The sequence below is a fragment of the Tiliqua scincoides genome, chromosome 1 (genome assembly GCF_035046505.1).
Source record: "Tiliqua scincoides isolate rTilSci1 chromosome 1, rTilSci1.hap2, whole genome shotgun sequence".
NCBI classification, from domain to species: Eukaryota; Metazoa; Chordata; class Lepidosauria; order Squamata; family Scincidae; genus Tiliqua; species Tiliqua scincoides.
Window position 1 is genome coordinate 178,932,726 of NC_089821.1, and position 15,715 is coordinate 178,948,440.

The window sequence follows — 15,715 nt, forward strand, 5'->3', positions numbered from 1 at the left end:
TGTTATTTAACCCCTTAGTTATACAAGCCACCAAAGTGGTTTATATTGTATATGCTGATACATAAAATTGGGTATAAAGGGGTTAATAAATAGTAAATCATTTTCTATAACATTTGAACAATACAGAACTGTTTTAGAACCATATTTTCTGATTGTTTACACCATTTTCCTATTATATTCTTGAGGTGTAAACGATCATTTATCATGTTCCCTTTGCAGCAGGTGTACCCATACTGAGGAATGGCATTTTGACACAAAATGCCAGTATGGTATTTACACAACAATGGTTAATTATGGAAAGACAACATCAATTTATAGACACTGATTTACAGAATGTATAGAAAAAAATAAAAGAAAAGGGCATCAGTGATCTGAACAAATAACCGCAAATAAATTTGTGGGAGCTAATGAAAAGATGAACTGAAAATATAGAGAGAAATAGTTTAGATACTCTATCTTGCAGCATCATGCATGTATATATATGAAAAGTCCATTTATTGTTATTAATTTTTGCTTAGCTTCCCACAATGGAGAAAAGCTTCCATGTACAAAGATCATTACACAATGACGTTTCATAATAATATTTTATAATGATATTCTCAAGTTAAACTGTTCATGCTGGGTCATGCAACATTTCACAGGTTCACTGTCAGTGCATGGTAGGCGTACTAGGAACAACTATTTTAAACAGGTCTAACGAAGGCAAACAAGATTCAGCCATACTTTCCTTATCGCTTCATATTGTTTGGCAAGCATTGTGTTTGAGCCATATCTTGTGGTTTTCTTGGAAGATGTCCATCTTTGCTTAATCCAGGTTTTTTTTTAAGTCTTTAAAGATATATAGATATCTTACTAATAGTGGACCTCTGAGGTATCAATAACAAAATGTTAACTCATTTCAAAGAGATAATTACTCATCATCTACACTGATGTGGTTCTATTGACTTTAATATCACTAGGTCAGCATGTAGTGTAAGCAATTTATTCCTTAACAATGTATATAAAAATCTGAGAAATATGTACATGTTAAACTTGAGCCCTTGAACAATTATTGCATGTATTTTGGTGTATGGTCATTTCCAATGAAAATAGGGTAATATGGCTTTGTGCTGTTGCTACAATAGATATACTAGTACTAAAATAAATGTTATTTTTTTCCTATTGTCCATACACAGGCAGTGAGATTAGAATATTAATCTGCATGCACAATTAACTCTTCATTCTACTCAAGGCAGACTTCTGCAAGCATAACTTAAGCAGTGTGTAATATCAAACGCATGCTATAAATGTTAATAGTAGAGCACATTAACATTTTAAAGAATACCATTATAAAATATTGTTTCCAAAGCAATGGCTCAGGACAAATTTAATGCAAAGGCAGAGACAACTGACCTGAGCATGCTGTTTTTTTAAAAAAAATCAGTACATGGGAAAAAATAGCACCACCAACCTTGCTGGTAAATTGACCTGAAGCAGCAGAGGCCTTAGGCTGTAACTGCTGAAGGACAGCAGCAGCCCACCTTGTTGATATCCAAATGACCGGATTCCAGATAAACTGAAAAAGCTAACTGTGGGGAAAAGTCTTTAGCATTTTAAAGGATGGTAATCTGCTTTATGAAAACTCAGATTTGGCACTTGGCATTTCAAAAAATATTGCATGAACATAACTTCCAATGCACACATTGGTTCATCCAGTTACTTATAAAAAATTAAACAGCGCAACTTCTACTCCCACAAAGTCTACAGGAAATTGATTTGAGGCTGGTAAGTGTGACTTCTTCACTCATGGCCACAGGCAGCTTCAACCCTTTTGTGTTTATTGGAAGTAAGTCCAAGTTCAGTAACTTCTGTGGGACTCACTTCCAAGTAAATGAAGCCTAAGTATAAGATTACAGCCCAAGTTCTATTGAACTGATGCTATTTGGACAAAAGGCGAATTCTTTTGGACTTCAGTTCTGCCAATCTATCCAGTAGTAACTGGTTTTGCACAAAAAGGCAGGGCAGGAGCCTATGGCGAGGATCCAAAGAACCATGCAGCTATTTTCATGCATCCAATATGTCTCTGGGCTTGTGTTCCTCAAACAGATGCCCCTATGAATCATGGTCAGAAACTGAGAGCAGTTTCTTCTAAGGCAGTTTCTGATATAGCATAGTGGTCTGCTGTTCAAAGAAAAAACCCACTGGGTATTCACAAGCCCTCTGTCATGCATAAAATAATTCTTTGGATCTCAACCTGACCTTGTAACCACAGTAAAATGGATGATTAACCCATTTCTGCCCAGTCCACAGGTGTATACATTTGATCCCTGTTGCATATTTGCAACATTGAACAGAAATGGTTCAAGAAAAGCAGATTTCAAAATAGTGAAAGAAAATAGAATTGAATATTCTAAAGGCAATTTAGATTACATTGTTCTCATTTCCATAAGACCTCCCAGCTCTTCCTGACTGCTTGCTTATGTGAGCAATGATAATATCCAAATCTTGGCTGCAGTAGCTTCCACAGCCTTGGCAGCATATTTTTCATTTGTTTTAAATAGAAAAGCTGGCGAATTTCAAACTCATATGTATCCTCCACTGACACAGAAGGCATGTATTTTATCTTTAAAAATTTATTCTAGAATACAGAAGATCCCTATAGATGGGTTTCTGCATTCCCTAACAGATTATCTCATGCAATTCAGGATGTTGAAGAATAAGCCAAGAGCATGGATGTGAACTTTTTCACTACTGTATACTTCTCCCACCAAAATAAAGATAAACAACACGTAGTCAGATATATCTCCAGTCACACATCAAGCTTGTTCAGGGTAGATATAAATGTTACATGACAAACACGACTTCTGAATACATTAGGACTCCCAACTGTGTATTTTTCAGATCTTTACACTGCCCTTTCTCCAAAGAGCTCAGGGTGGTGTACAAAGTTCTTCCCTGCCTTTGGTTCTCACAACAACCCTGTGAGGTAGGTTAGGCTGAGAGATCATGACTAGCCCAAAGTCACCTAGCTTCATGGCTGAGTGGGGATTTAAACCTGGTCTTCCAGGTCTAAATCCACCTCCATTACCACTACACCATCCTGGTTCCATACACATAGATGTTTCACAATTTGTATACATGTGTGCATGTAGTTCACACTACATGCACACATGTATGCAGAAAACACAGCAGTTACCTATTATGTGCACAGCTGCATTTACCAGCCTTGGGCAAGGTACTTTCTCCACCTAACCTACTTCACACCTTGGATGGAATAGTTCCCAACATTTACACTCAGTTCCTTGAAAACCCTCAGCTCCTTGAGGTCACAGTGCAGCTTTTCGACTTCTACACTGGCAGTAGCCCTCTGTAGACCAACAGAGAGGCTATTGTGCCAGGGGATCCTGCGGTACACCAGCATACTGTGAGGAATGCACTGGAACCTAATTTGTTTCCATTCACTCCTATTGGAAAAAATCAGTTTTTCAACTGGAGCCACTATTGAGATGATGGCAAAGTCTGTACCCTGGTATAGTTAAGAGCCAATCCTATACTTATGGGGAGTTGTCAGTACTGGTGCTCCACTGGCGCTGACTGCCACAAAGCAGTGAGAACCAGTCTAAAAAGGCGCTCCAACAGCATGCTACTCAGCACACTGCCAGGAGTGCCAGCGGGAAGGCTGGAGCCTTTGGCCCATGTTGTTGGTCTGCCACCCCTCACCAGAGCAGGTAAGGCAGTGGGAGAGGAAGGACAGGGTGGGGGAGGGTGGAACAGGGGCAGGGCAGGGGTGAAACTGGGCAGGGAAGGCATGGGATGAGCAGGTAGGGTCTAGGAAGAGGGGTTGACCGTAGCAGCAGTAGCTGAATCCTAACCCCTTCCCAGAACCGATCCCACACAGCGGGTCCATGTGGACTTAGTTAGCACAGGTCCAAGTAGATTCCCCCTGTATCAAAGAGGATTACCACAAATAAGGAAACAACTGTTCCCTTACCAAGAGGAGACATCCACAACTGCCTCTACCACCACAGGGTGCAGCAGTAACCATTTTAACACAGGGGGAAGGATAAATGAAAAAATTCCATATTATGACTAAAAGATGGAATTTTCCTGAATAAACTACTATTCCAGTCATCAATGACAATGCAGGTAGAGCCTGTTTATCTGCGGATATAAAATCCGTGGATCTGGTTCAATGCAGGTGTCCCAGACCTGTGTTAAGCCAGACTTGTCTCCATCCTCTGAAGGGGACTGGAGCTCTGGTTTCTCTGGGCCTCCCAGTGCCTTATAAGGCATTAAAAACATTACTTCCAGGTTCCCTCTAGAAACCAGAAGTACCTTTTTTTTTTTTTTTTTGCCTTTTTGGCCATTCTGAAGCCCGCAGAGGCCACAGGTGGATGGCTGCAGCCTCAGCAGGTTTTAGAAAGCCCTCCAGAGGCGACCATTCAGAGGGTATAAGGGGCGAAAACTGTGGATTTGATTATTTGGTTTTTGGTATCCACAGGGGATTCAAGAACGGATCCCTCATTGATACCAAGGTCCCACCTGTAGAGTGGAACAATTACATCACCATCCTTTCCCGCTGTAATAGTGGAGCACTGGGGTGGGAGGGGGAACACCAGCAAGTGAAACTTTCATTCCTCTTGTCTGCCATAATCTGATGTGTTGAATGCCCTCACACATCCCCATCAAATTTGTGTGGGATGCCTGCACTTTCATTGCCCCCAACAGGATGAAGTGATCTGGAAAGGGAGCTTTGAAAGAACTGCTACTTGCTTACAATTTTTTTTCTCCTGTAAATTGTTTTAGATATGGGATCAGAGAGATCCTGTGTCCTCTTCTAATACCACAGTACCCCAATTCACAGAGCGTCACATGCACCAGCAAGTATCCAAAAAGGCATAAAAGAATATGATCATATCATATGCAGAACAGATTTTTGGCACCGCCTACTGAAGGTGAAGTAACTTTGGAAAAAGGCTGCATTCAAAAGGTTTGAGAAACACTGCCTTAAATAACTGCTCTGGGCTTGAACAATTTTTCTTGACTATTAACAAATTACAGTGCTTTGGACTGTGTATCTACAGGACAAACTTCTATCAGTTTTATACCACTTTAACTATCATTATTTTCCACAAAAGAATACTGGGAGCTGTATATGATGAAAGTACTGAGAAGTCTTTTAAAAGATTTCTAGTTCTTGTCATAGAGCCACAGCTGGGTGGAAGGAATGCCTTATAAATCAGTTTGTCTGTAGGATATGAATATCCTGACACAGCAAAAATTTGAACAGCTACAGTTTTTATGGGATTCCATGGTTTTGCTGCAGCCTATAATAAAAACAGAAGCCAATGAGATGCAAAAACCCAAAATCAAACCGCCCATTCTCTGGGCCAGTCTGACTGACTTCAGTGAGACCATTCTGCGGTCGGTGATTTGGGAATTGTGGTCTTGGGTTATAACAAAACATAAGAACAGGTCAGACACTTGAGGTCATCCACATTTGAGGCATGGACTGGAATTTTGGTTTGAGTTTCACACATCCAGTTAAGTCACAGCTTTCCCTGAATAGATTTCCAAAAGCTTATAAGCAACATGAACAAGATAAATAAATATTACCCTCATACCTTACTTGATGCATATCCATCAAAGTGGCATATGTCCTTCCTGAGTTGCACACATTCATTTGTACTTTTGCATGATGTGCCAACCTCATGGTGCTTTGTCCACAAGTAGGTTGAGTATTTACTTTGTGTCTTCACAAAGTAATGATGCAGTGGTCCAAGTCTCCAGCAGGATCTCCCCCAACAGACTCAACAAGAAAGTGGCAGAACATGACTGCCACTTCCCTCCATGGTACATGGAGACTGACGTCAAAAAAAAAAAAAGGTCTGAAATCTGCTCCAAGGGATGTCTTGAAACATGTCCATAATAAGATAGTATGTCCTGCCCCTCATTGGGTTTTGTGATTACAATACATACAGTATATACTTTTTGCTACGCTTCCATTGATCTTTTGTTCTTCTTTCTTTAAACCTTACCTATGAACAACCCAAGACACAAAGACATGGTTGCATGCTGCTTGAGCATATTCACGCCTCTTGAGCATGTTCACTAGAACACGTTAGAAAACCTGCAGTTCACAATTCAGACAGACATGTAAATGCCTGATATTCTCATTTACATTTCTGGCACACTTACATCAACATTGCAAGCATCAGGTGATTGTCCAAGAAATGAGAATCCTGAACACTTGGTCTTTCTTGTCACTACTGTATTCTCCAAAATCAAACGTGCAATCATTTTGTAAGGAAGTGAACAATTACCACTCTTTTCCTTTGTGGGCCTTCTGTCACATTCAGGGCTAATCCTAACCTCACTTTCCAGCACTGACATCAGGGCAGTGCAGCTCCGAGGTAAGGGAACAAACATCCCTTACTTTCAGGAGGCCTCCATGAGTGACACCCAACTGCAGGATGCAGCACACGTCCCATTGGCACCGCTATGCCAGTGCTGGAAAGTGGGTTAAGATTTGGGCCTCACATAGTTAGGTGACAAGCAGATTAAAAGTCCAGAAAGAAATCATTTCAAGAGAAACTGCTGCAGTACATATGGGACATATTTATTTTCAATGATCTGTAAAAGTGTGGAAGTGGCCACTGCCTCTGTACAGATGGAACAACAGAAGCAAGTCACTGGCAACACAACCCTAAAATTAGCCTCTCATAGGTAGGTCAGTGCCTTCCTACGTGAAGCTAATTTTAAGGTCATGTTGTACAAGAATCAAGATCTGAGATATGTGACCTTTGCACTTTAATTATGCAAATAACTGAGAATTCAGGATTTCTTAGTTCAACACTAAGGGCCCAATCCTATCAGGCCACGGCAAGCAGCAGTAACTGCTCGATAGTGATCAGCAAAGATGCTCCATCATCAGTAAATTGGTGAGGGGTGGGAGTGTGCTGGTGGAACAAGGTGGGGAAGGGGGTGAAAAGGGCAAAGAGGGAAGATTTGGGATGGGACTGGGATGGAGATTGGGGGTGCTGAGGGTGGGAAGAGACCAGTTATCGATGAGCTCCTGCCATCAATATCCTATCTCAGCCTCAAACCACCTCCCTGGGTCCACTTGGAGCTATGCCAGCAAAATAGGCACAGGTCCAAGCATATCTATTAGGGAAGTGGAGGCTTACCACAAGGAAAAGGATGCTCTGTGACCTGAAGGAGGCCTCTGGGACTGCTTCCTCCACAAGATACAGGATGCACTCCACTGGCATAGCTGCAGCCACAGTTAAGGTAGGATTTGCTCGTAATTTGGCTAGAAGAGTAACAATTTGTTTCAAGTAAGATCGTGAGTGGAAGAATATACTGGATGGCTAGAGAGAGGGCAGATTTTGCCAGGGATGGTTTGCTGGGCATTTGTTCTTTTTCTTCTCAAATTACTGTACTGCAGGCTGATTTCCTCTGGAAATAGTCTAGGTTTCTCTAACAAAGAAGAGGTAGGTTAGGTGTGATACATGCCAGTTGCTGCAGGGGGTAAGAAAGGGAAATCACCAATTTGAGTGTCTTTCCTCCTCTTCCCCCCCCCCCCCCACACACACACAAGCAAAACCTGGTTATTTTTAGGCACTGGTAGGAGGATTCCAAACTGACCATCTAGTCTAGCATCACTGATTCAGGACTGTCTATCCTGTAAGGGAGGGAAAGATGAGAAAGTCGTGGGTGTCCCCAGCGGCTCAGCTCTTGCTCCTGAAACAGGAGCCAGCCCTGCCCTTTCCAGTGTCCCACAAGACTGACTCATCCAGAAAGGCTCTTTCCCCCGTTCCATTCCAAACAAAACACATCGGCAGCCAGATCCTGTTGGAGCGCTTTATTGTATAAAGACTTTTTTCAAGGATTAAAAAAAGGCACCCCGTCCTGAGCATCTGTTCCCACTACAAAGCAAAGCAATTAAGCCCCAGGAGGGCGTGTGCCAGAGCGCTCCAGGGCTTCTCCTGCTGATTAAGAAGAGGTCGTTTCAAGTTGGCACAGGAGTCTTCCTTCTCCCTGAGCGCTCAGCCTCGGGGTGGAGAGAGCCAGGGAGCCTGCAGACAGGGGCCAGCTCCCGGTTGCAACAAGGGACGCTTGGTGTGGACAGCACACCAGACAGACAAGAGAAAAGGAGAGGTAGAAGAGATGAGCTCCACAGTTGGAGGTGCTCTCTGGAAAGAAACAAACCACAAAAAGGAAGGAAAGGCAGAGAGAAGAAGGGGAGCTGAAGTTACACTCAGAAAAGAGAGGATGGTCACTCATGTTGTACTGAACTAATTCTGCACCATCACTGCCAAAGAAGGAAGGAAGGAAGGGTTTACCTTCAGCCTCTATGGAGCAGAGGAGCAGGGCTGCACACAAGGCAGTGAGGGGTGCTGTAAAGAGCCTGGTCTTCATTTTCCTCGTTTGGAATCACAACCGCATGAATGAATCTACGACCAGAAAAAGAGGAGGCAGAGAATCAGTATGGCTCTTATTAACTGCGGTCAGAGAGGAGAGGGAGGCATGCAGCAGAACAGGAAAGGGAGGCTCCCCATACTTTCTCCCCCCAAGCCTGTCCTCTCAAACTTCCATCCACTGACAGGGCCAAAAAAAAGAGGGGGAGAGAGAGAGAGAGAGATTATATTGGGAGCTGGTGCCTTAGAATGGAGAAAATATATCATGGTGATGTTACTTAATTATTATACAGAATCATCAACTAAAGAAACAAAGAAAAAAGCAAATTCAGGTCACTGCCCAAAGAACTGCTCTCTAACAACCTGCTTTCTTGTTCCTATCCTTCCCATCAGCTACCAAAGGAAATTAAAATCTGAATATTAAATGAGACAAATGCCAAGACCACATGCATATTTCATTAAGAAGCTTGAATCTCTCCCTGGTGCAGTTTAGAGAACATTATTAGAGTCACAGGTTGTCCCCTGACACATCCAGATGTGCTTCTGATTGTCCCATCAGGTTGCTCCTTGGCACTTACACCTACATACACTGTCGCAAGGGTCCTTTCGCACCACAGTGGGTCTTCTAGCATGTGGCTGACCCACTATGATGACCTTCCACAGCAGTGGGCGCTGCGGAGTGGGACATCGCTGGTCTTCCACCGCTCTCAGAAAAGCCAGTGGTTCCACACGCAAAACGCCACAATTTAAATGGAAGGAAAATCAAATTGGACGATGGTGTCAACGAAGACGAACATCTGCCTAAGGAATGTGTGAACGAGGTGAGATCATCCTAGACCAAACATCCCATCTAGAAGTACCTCGAGTCCTGGTTGTAAAAAATGTCACCAAACACACCATCTATGGGGGGGGGGGAGAAAAGACCCTCTTGCCTGCCCCAGTTTGTATCCTCTGGCTAGACTCTGCAAGTTCACCATAGGGAGGGTGGGTGACTCCCACTTCTCTTCATGACTGTCCATTCACTCCTTCCCTTGCCTCAAATACATGTGTGCTTCTGAAGTGACTTTTCTGCATGGTGGATGCCAAGCAGTGCATGAAAGGCTGCATTTCTGCCATTCACACCTGCACACGCCCACAGCAAGAAGGGGGAGACTCAAAAGCACTTCAAGTCGCCTGTGGGTGACAGGCAATCCTAGAAACGGCAAGGAGTACCCTCCTCCTTCCCACCTTCCCAAAGAAGTGCACAGGGAGCTCTGGAGCCTCTCCCCTTTCTCTCCCGTCCGCCTCCTCTTCCTTGCATTGAATCAACTCAAATGCCTCTTTCAGCTGGGATTTTACTTGGCTCCCTTTTCACAACTACTGAAGCACTTCATTAAGGATGGCTTCAGAAGTCCTGGGGTAGTTTGGAAACTGTAATAAAAGCACTCTGCCTACAAATATGCAGCTCCTTACTTTTTCCCTAAGATCTGAACCAAATTATACACAAGGGGACATCACATACCACTGAAACCCAACGCCTACGTCTCGAGGTCCTTGACGTAGCCAGACCATTCTGTTCACGCACAGTCAGGGAGAGGGAGAGAGAGAGAGAGAGAGAGAGTTGCTCCCAAAGGCAGGCTGGAGGTAGACACTGCCAAGGGATCAGCAGACTAGAACAGACAGACTTGGCTGCAATTGTCAAACCACCTACACTGGAGCAATCCCATTGAACTGCTGGGAAACTACTCAGTAACACTGCTCGGTGCCAAAGCAGTGTCTGTTCACATTCCAAGTCAGCACTTTGGGCAATTTAGTCTACAGTGTAGAATTCACCATCTTCAGGCATCTGAGATTTCACTTTCTACAAAAGCAAGAGTCTCTAGACCTTACAAAAGGTAGTCATATCTGGTAAATTCTTCTTCACTGAAGGAAGGGGGAACTTAGATGCCCAGAGACCAAAACACAGACCTTTGCCCTTCCCCATGGCTAGCAAAAGTACAGTTATTGAAAATAAGCTGCTATATGCAAACAATTTCATAATGTACCATAACTGACACTGGTTGCAAAATTCAGGATTCTATGTTGGGGAAATGCATCAAGAAATGTAATTTTTTCTTTGTTAGCTTCAGAATCCCCTCAGTCATTTTCGTGGTGAATTCCTGATTTCTCAGCCACCCCTACTTAGCAGTCTAATTTGTGGTTTAATGCCACACAGAAGTTATAAAAGACATCTCTTGTATATCAGGAAGGTCACAGAGGGTTGCACAGCTAGATGGGTGGTTTGCTAACAATCTGCTCAAGCCTCTCTGGCCACCATCCAGCACAGACTGAGGCATGCTTAATGTGTCAGTCCACTGGGCACCTCCCTGAGACTAAGGCTACAATCCTATCCACACTTACCTGGAAGTAAACCCCACTGACTATAATGTGACCTACTTCTGTGTAGACATGCATAGGATTGGGCCCTAAGTGCCATTGATACCAGCAAGGACTCCTAAGACAGGGTAGGGCTTTTACAGTTTTACTGCACCTAACTGCTCTGCATTGCAGCCTTCCTACTGACCCCTTGGGTGAAAGTTCTTTTGACACCAACAAGCAGATATGGTTGATGGACCAATGAAGACTGTCTAGCACCTTCACAGTACAATCCAATGCACATCTACTCAGAAGTCAGCCCCATCAAATTCAGTGTGTTAAAAAGAGCAGTCTTAGAGCGCCCTCTCTGAAGCATGTGGGAGCAGATGCAAAAGTGGTGGGGAAGAGAAAGCCAAAGGATTCCAAAGACTGGAGTACCAGGCACTTAAATGGCCCCAGTCAGGCCAGAGGGAGAAAATCAGTCTACCTCAGTGGTTCCCAAACTTTTGAGCACCTGGATCCACTATCAAAACCCACTGAGGTTTACAGGACTGTAAAAGATCTATCAGAACCCACTGAGGTTTACAGGACTTTTAAAAAAGGAGATATAGGAGGAGATTATTTATTTGCAAGTAATAATAACCCCCCCCCCAAAAAAAAAAGATGCTCAAGCATTTCTCTCCCTATATTTACACCTGTTTGCAAACTGCAGGAGCTCAGTTTACAAGGAGCTGAATTCTTTGCAAGGCAATTAGCAGCTATTTGATTTTGGAATAGCCTCAAGGCAACTAGTTATCTGATCTTTCCATCACCATAGCTAGACCCTGAGCATTGCCCACCCTGAGTTTGCAGTTTGCCCCCCTCGCATTTACAGGTCTTTGATGTTTCTCCATACTTATACTTTAATTTTGCACACCAGCATATATGCCCAACATAATCGCCCACCCTGAAAAATGTCACCCACCTACCTCTAGAATCCTGGGGGACCCACCAAAAATTGGGTTGTGGCCCACCAGTGGGTCCTGACACACAGTTTGGGAACCACTGGCCTAGCCAGAAGGGTCCAAGATGTCTTTATCCTTTTAACCCTGCACCTTCCGCATGACTTTTACCTCTGCTGATAAAGAGGCGGTGAGAGAAACGCACAAGAAATTAAGCCAAAGGCAAAGTGCAGCCAAAACAGCAAACCATGGAGAGCGAAGCGCTTGGCACACCCCGTTAAGCAATTCGCTGCAGAGAACTGGCTCTCTGCTGCTGCACAAAGAGGTTTCCCAAAGAAAGAACCAGAAGACACCTTCAGCCACAGTATGAAATTGACAAGATCCGACCACACCTTCCTGGGGCCTGCCCAAGTGCTGGCACGTGCCTTCTTCTTAATTGCCCTGTGCAATGAACAGCTTTGACATCCAGGGTATGGCATGCATAGGTGTCAGCTGATAGGCAGAGCGGAGTGTTCGGACAAAGCAGTGCTGGCAAGACCTCTGCCGTGGCGCAAGACAGGCAGGATCTTCTCCGAACAGGCTCACTTCTCCGCGGGGGGGGCCTTGAACCAGCAGAACATCGGCTAGGCGTCTGCCGCGGGTGCTTTGCCTGAGCTTAGAGCGCCACCTGTTGAGCCCTCGGAGCAAAAGCGAACAACCAGCCGGAAGAATACAGGACATTACAGTACAAGGATTGCATGTGTCTGGCTTTTGCTGCCTGCTACTCCCAGTTTAAGATCGCGGCTAATCTCCCCCATAAACACAGAGCCCGGAACCGCTCTGACATTTTGCAAAAATAAAAAAGTATCTGACTTTCTGGCAGCTATTTCACTGACTCTTCTGCTGTAAACTCCATTGTTAATGAGTAATGTTAATTTTTTTTTTAACGAGGTCGAAACGAGCGAGGCCACCTCCTCTGGTCTTGCAGATCCCAGGCTGCAATCCTATCCACACTTTCCTGGGAATAAGTCCCATTGAACTTACTTCTGAGTAGACCTGCCTAGGATCGTGCCCTCCAGTCACAAAATCCACTCCAGTCACACAAATTGAGACTAGAAAGATGCGCTGGCTCGACCATAAATGGCCGTGTTTGTTGTGCATTTTAGCGCAAACCCAAAAGTCACACCGCTCTGAGATAGGTAAAAGGGGAGCATTTCCCCCCTCCCCACCGCACAGGAAAAGAGAAGAAATTTACTTATAAGGAGCTGCTGTAGAGTCAGAGAAAGGACTGGGAGGGGGTGGGGTGGAGAAGGAGCGTCCTCTGCCAAGCCAGCATGAAGAGAGCTGCACAATCGACATCAAGGCTAAGACTGCAGACTAGAAGAGAAGGGGCACTCACTACCAGGCACCCACAACCTCTCAGGCGAATAAAAGTGGGGGGGGGAACGCAATCACGTTTCCACAAGAAACTCAATAGTTACTCCTTTAAAAGTTACTCAGTAGTTACTCCTTTCAAGGTGGTTCTGTCTAGCAATCGCCCAAAAAGATTCTGACAGCAGGAAAAGGGGAAAAAAATCATTGATGTGCAGCAGCCTTTTTCTTGCACCCAAAGACCTGAACAGCTGATTCAGAGCCCAATCCTATGCATGTCTACTTAGAAGTAAGTCCCATTATAGGCAACAGGGCTTATTCCCAGGTAAGGATGGATAGGATTGCAGCCTGACAGCCCAATCCTATGCATGTCCACTCAGAAGTAAATCCCGTTAGAGTCAATGGGGCTTACTCGCAGGAAAGTGTGAATAGGATTGGGCTGTAAGCCACCGCAGGGGATAAGACCTGCTAAGAAGCCGTGGGGTGCAACGCAGGCAAAATCAGAAGCACCCCCTTTTCGGGACTGTTTCCGCCCCTTCCTTGCAGGTTCCACCGGGCTGCAAAACCGAACCGAACCAAACCGATACCCCGCAATCATTCCCGGCGAGCAAATCCGAAGCGGCGCAGAGCCTCTCCTCGCACGCTGCGCGCCTCCCGGCTCCGAGCTTCCAGGTCCGCGCCGCAGCCGGACTGCTGCGGGAGAAGGGAATCCCCGGGGCACGGCACCCGCGAGCGAGATCAGCGGCGCAGGGAGCCTGCGAGGTCTCTGCCCCGAGGAGCGCCGCGCGCACAGACCTGGGGTGGCTGGGAGGGCGGATGGATGAATGGATGGAGGCTGCAGCGGCTGCGGGCACCTTGGGGAAGGGCGCGGCCGGGAGCGGCTGCCGCAGCGAGGGGCCAGTCCGGTGCGTCGGGGAAGCCTCGCCGCCTGCGAGTGGGAAGAGCCTGCCCGCGGTCTGCTCCTTAATAGAGGGCTGTTCCCAGCTCCCGGCTCGCCTCTCGTAAGCGGTTACGAAACGGCGGCGGGAAAGGTGGACGGCTGCCACGCGATGAGCTATGCTCTGCTCCGCGCTCCTCTCCAGCAGGGCAGAGGGAGCGCTCGCCCTCCGGAAAGTGGCGCAGGCACGCAGACCGCGCCGCATTCCTGAGGCATGAGAGGTCCCGCGCAAGCACTGCACTGCCCGCGCCGCCGAGCGAGGGAGGGAGGGAGCGAGCGAGCGAGGGACGGAGGCTCCCGGCCGCCCAGCCAAGAACGCGCGCCCTGGCTTCCCTGGCTGCTCCCCTGCGCGGTGGCCCAGCGGCAGCCAGATGGCAACAGGCCGCTGCCTGCACGCCTCCCGCACTGGCGTGGGGGGGCACCCCGGGGGCTGCAGGCGGTCCTTGCTCCTGGCAGGGCCCAGCCCTAGCCAACCGGTGCAACCACAAGGCAGCCCCGAGGTAAGGGCACAAACATTCCTTGACCTTGCGGAGGACTCCGTGACTGTTCCCCAACAGGCAGTGCACGTCCCAATGGCAGCTGCACTGGAAAATGGAATGGGACTGGGTCCTCAGAACACAAGCCTAGGCATGTCTACTCAGAAGTAAGTCCCCCTGTTGTCAATCGGGCTTACTCCCTGGTCAGTGGGGATAGGACTGCAGCCTCACAGCCCAATCCTATCCACACTTTCCTAGGAGTAAACCCCTTTGACTATAATAGGACTTACTTCTGAGTAGACACTCATAGGATTGGGCTGCCAGTCTCCTGCGGGCTCTGGAGATTTGGGGAAAGTGAACATGACTGTGCATTCAGCTGTTCAGCAGCATCGCTCCTTTGCAGCTTTCTCCAGGGGGATTTGGGTGCAAGTCTCAGAGAAAAAAAAAAAAAAACCTTGCCTCTCGGGGAGGTGGAGATCGCCCCCCCCCCATTTCTTTGGCAGTCTCATACTCAGCATTGGATCTTAGTATTCCCATATTAATATCAACTAATACTCAGAGTGGATTCAATATTCCAACACTGAAAAACGCCCAATGCAACCACTTAGTGAAAATTCACGTTAAAAAAAACACAAGGCAAACGGTGGGGTGTGTGTGTGTCCCAATTTTCCAGGTTTGAATTCACCAGTGTTGAAAAGCCCTTCACTTGGTGAAAGAAAGGATATTGAAACAGAGGGAACCCCAAGGTCTGTAAACACGCGGCAAAGTTCATGGTTGCCGCTTTAGTTCCACCCTCTCCCCTTTTCACACGTCGCCCCATCGCCATCAGCCCCCCGCTGAATGGGGTGGCGCCCCACCCACCCCTGAGGTCATCACCGAAGTCCTCTAGCTGAAAGTTGCCTTGCCAGGTGCCTTTACAGCCCTGGCTTAGACCCCATTTCTGCCCAGCCCACAGGTGCACACATTTTATTCCTGTTGCGCAAATGCAACGTTAGGCAGAAATGGTTTTCATTTGAACTCAATGGGACTAACTTCTGCATAGGACTGGGCTGCCTGGGAGCAAAGTGCGAAGCCTCCACTGCGGCAAACAGGAGGCTCCGGGAGGCAGACGCCTCTGCGCTCCGCTGCTACACCCACAAGCTCTTTCCGCCTCTATCGCCAGCGGGGAACACGTGCGAGGAAGGCGCGCAGCGCATGATTTGGCGTTACCGACACTAAACGGAAGAATGGGGACGAGAAGCTCTTTCCGACGGTGGGAAACGGAGGGGCCGCTACAGA

At 46.5% G+C, this 15,715-nt stretch overlaps 1 protein-coding gene across 1 annotated transcript in view; it reads right to left on the bottom strand.

Moving 5' to 3' along the window:
* Positions 1 to 15,715, bottom strand: part of COL12A1 (collagen type XII alpha 1 chain) — a 155,495-nt gene that overhangs the window by 123,432 nt on the left and 16,348 nt on the right. Inside the window, exon 3 of the mRNA XM_066612440.1 lies at positions 8,325 to 8,435. Coding sequence (XP_066468537.1) covers positions 8,325 to 8,400 — 76 coding nt within the window. The 5' untranslated portion in view covers positions 8,401 to 8,435. The remainder of the gene's footprint in view (positions 1 to 8,324; positions 8,436 to 15,715) is intronic.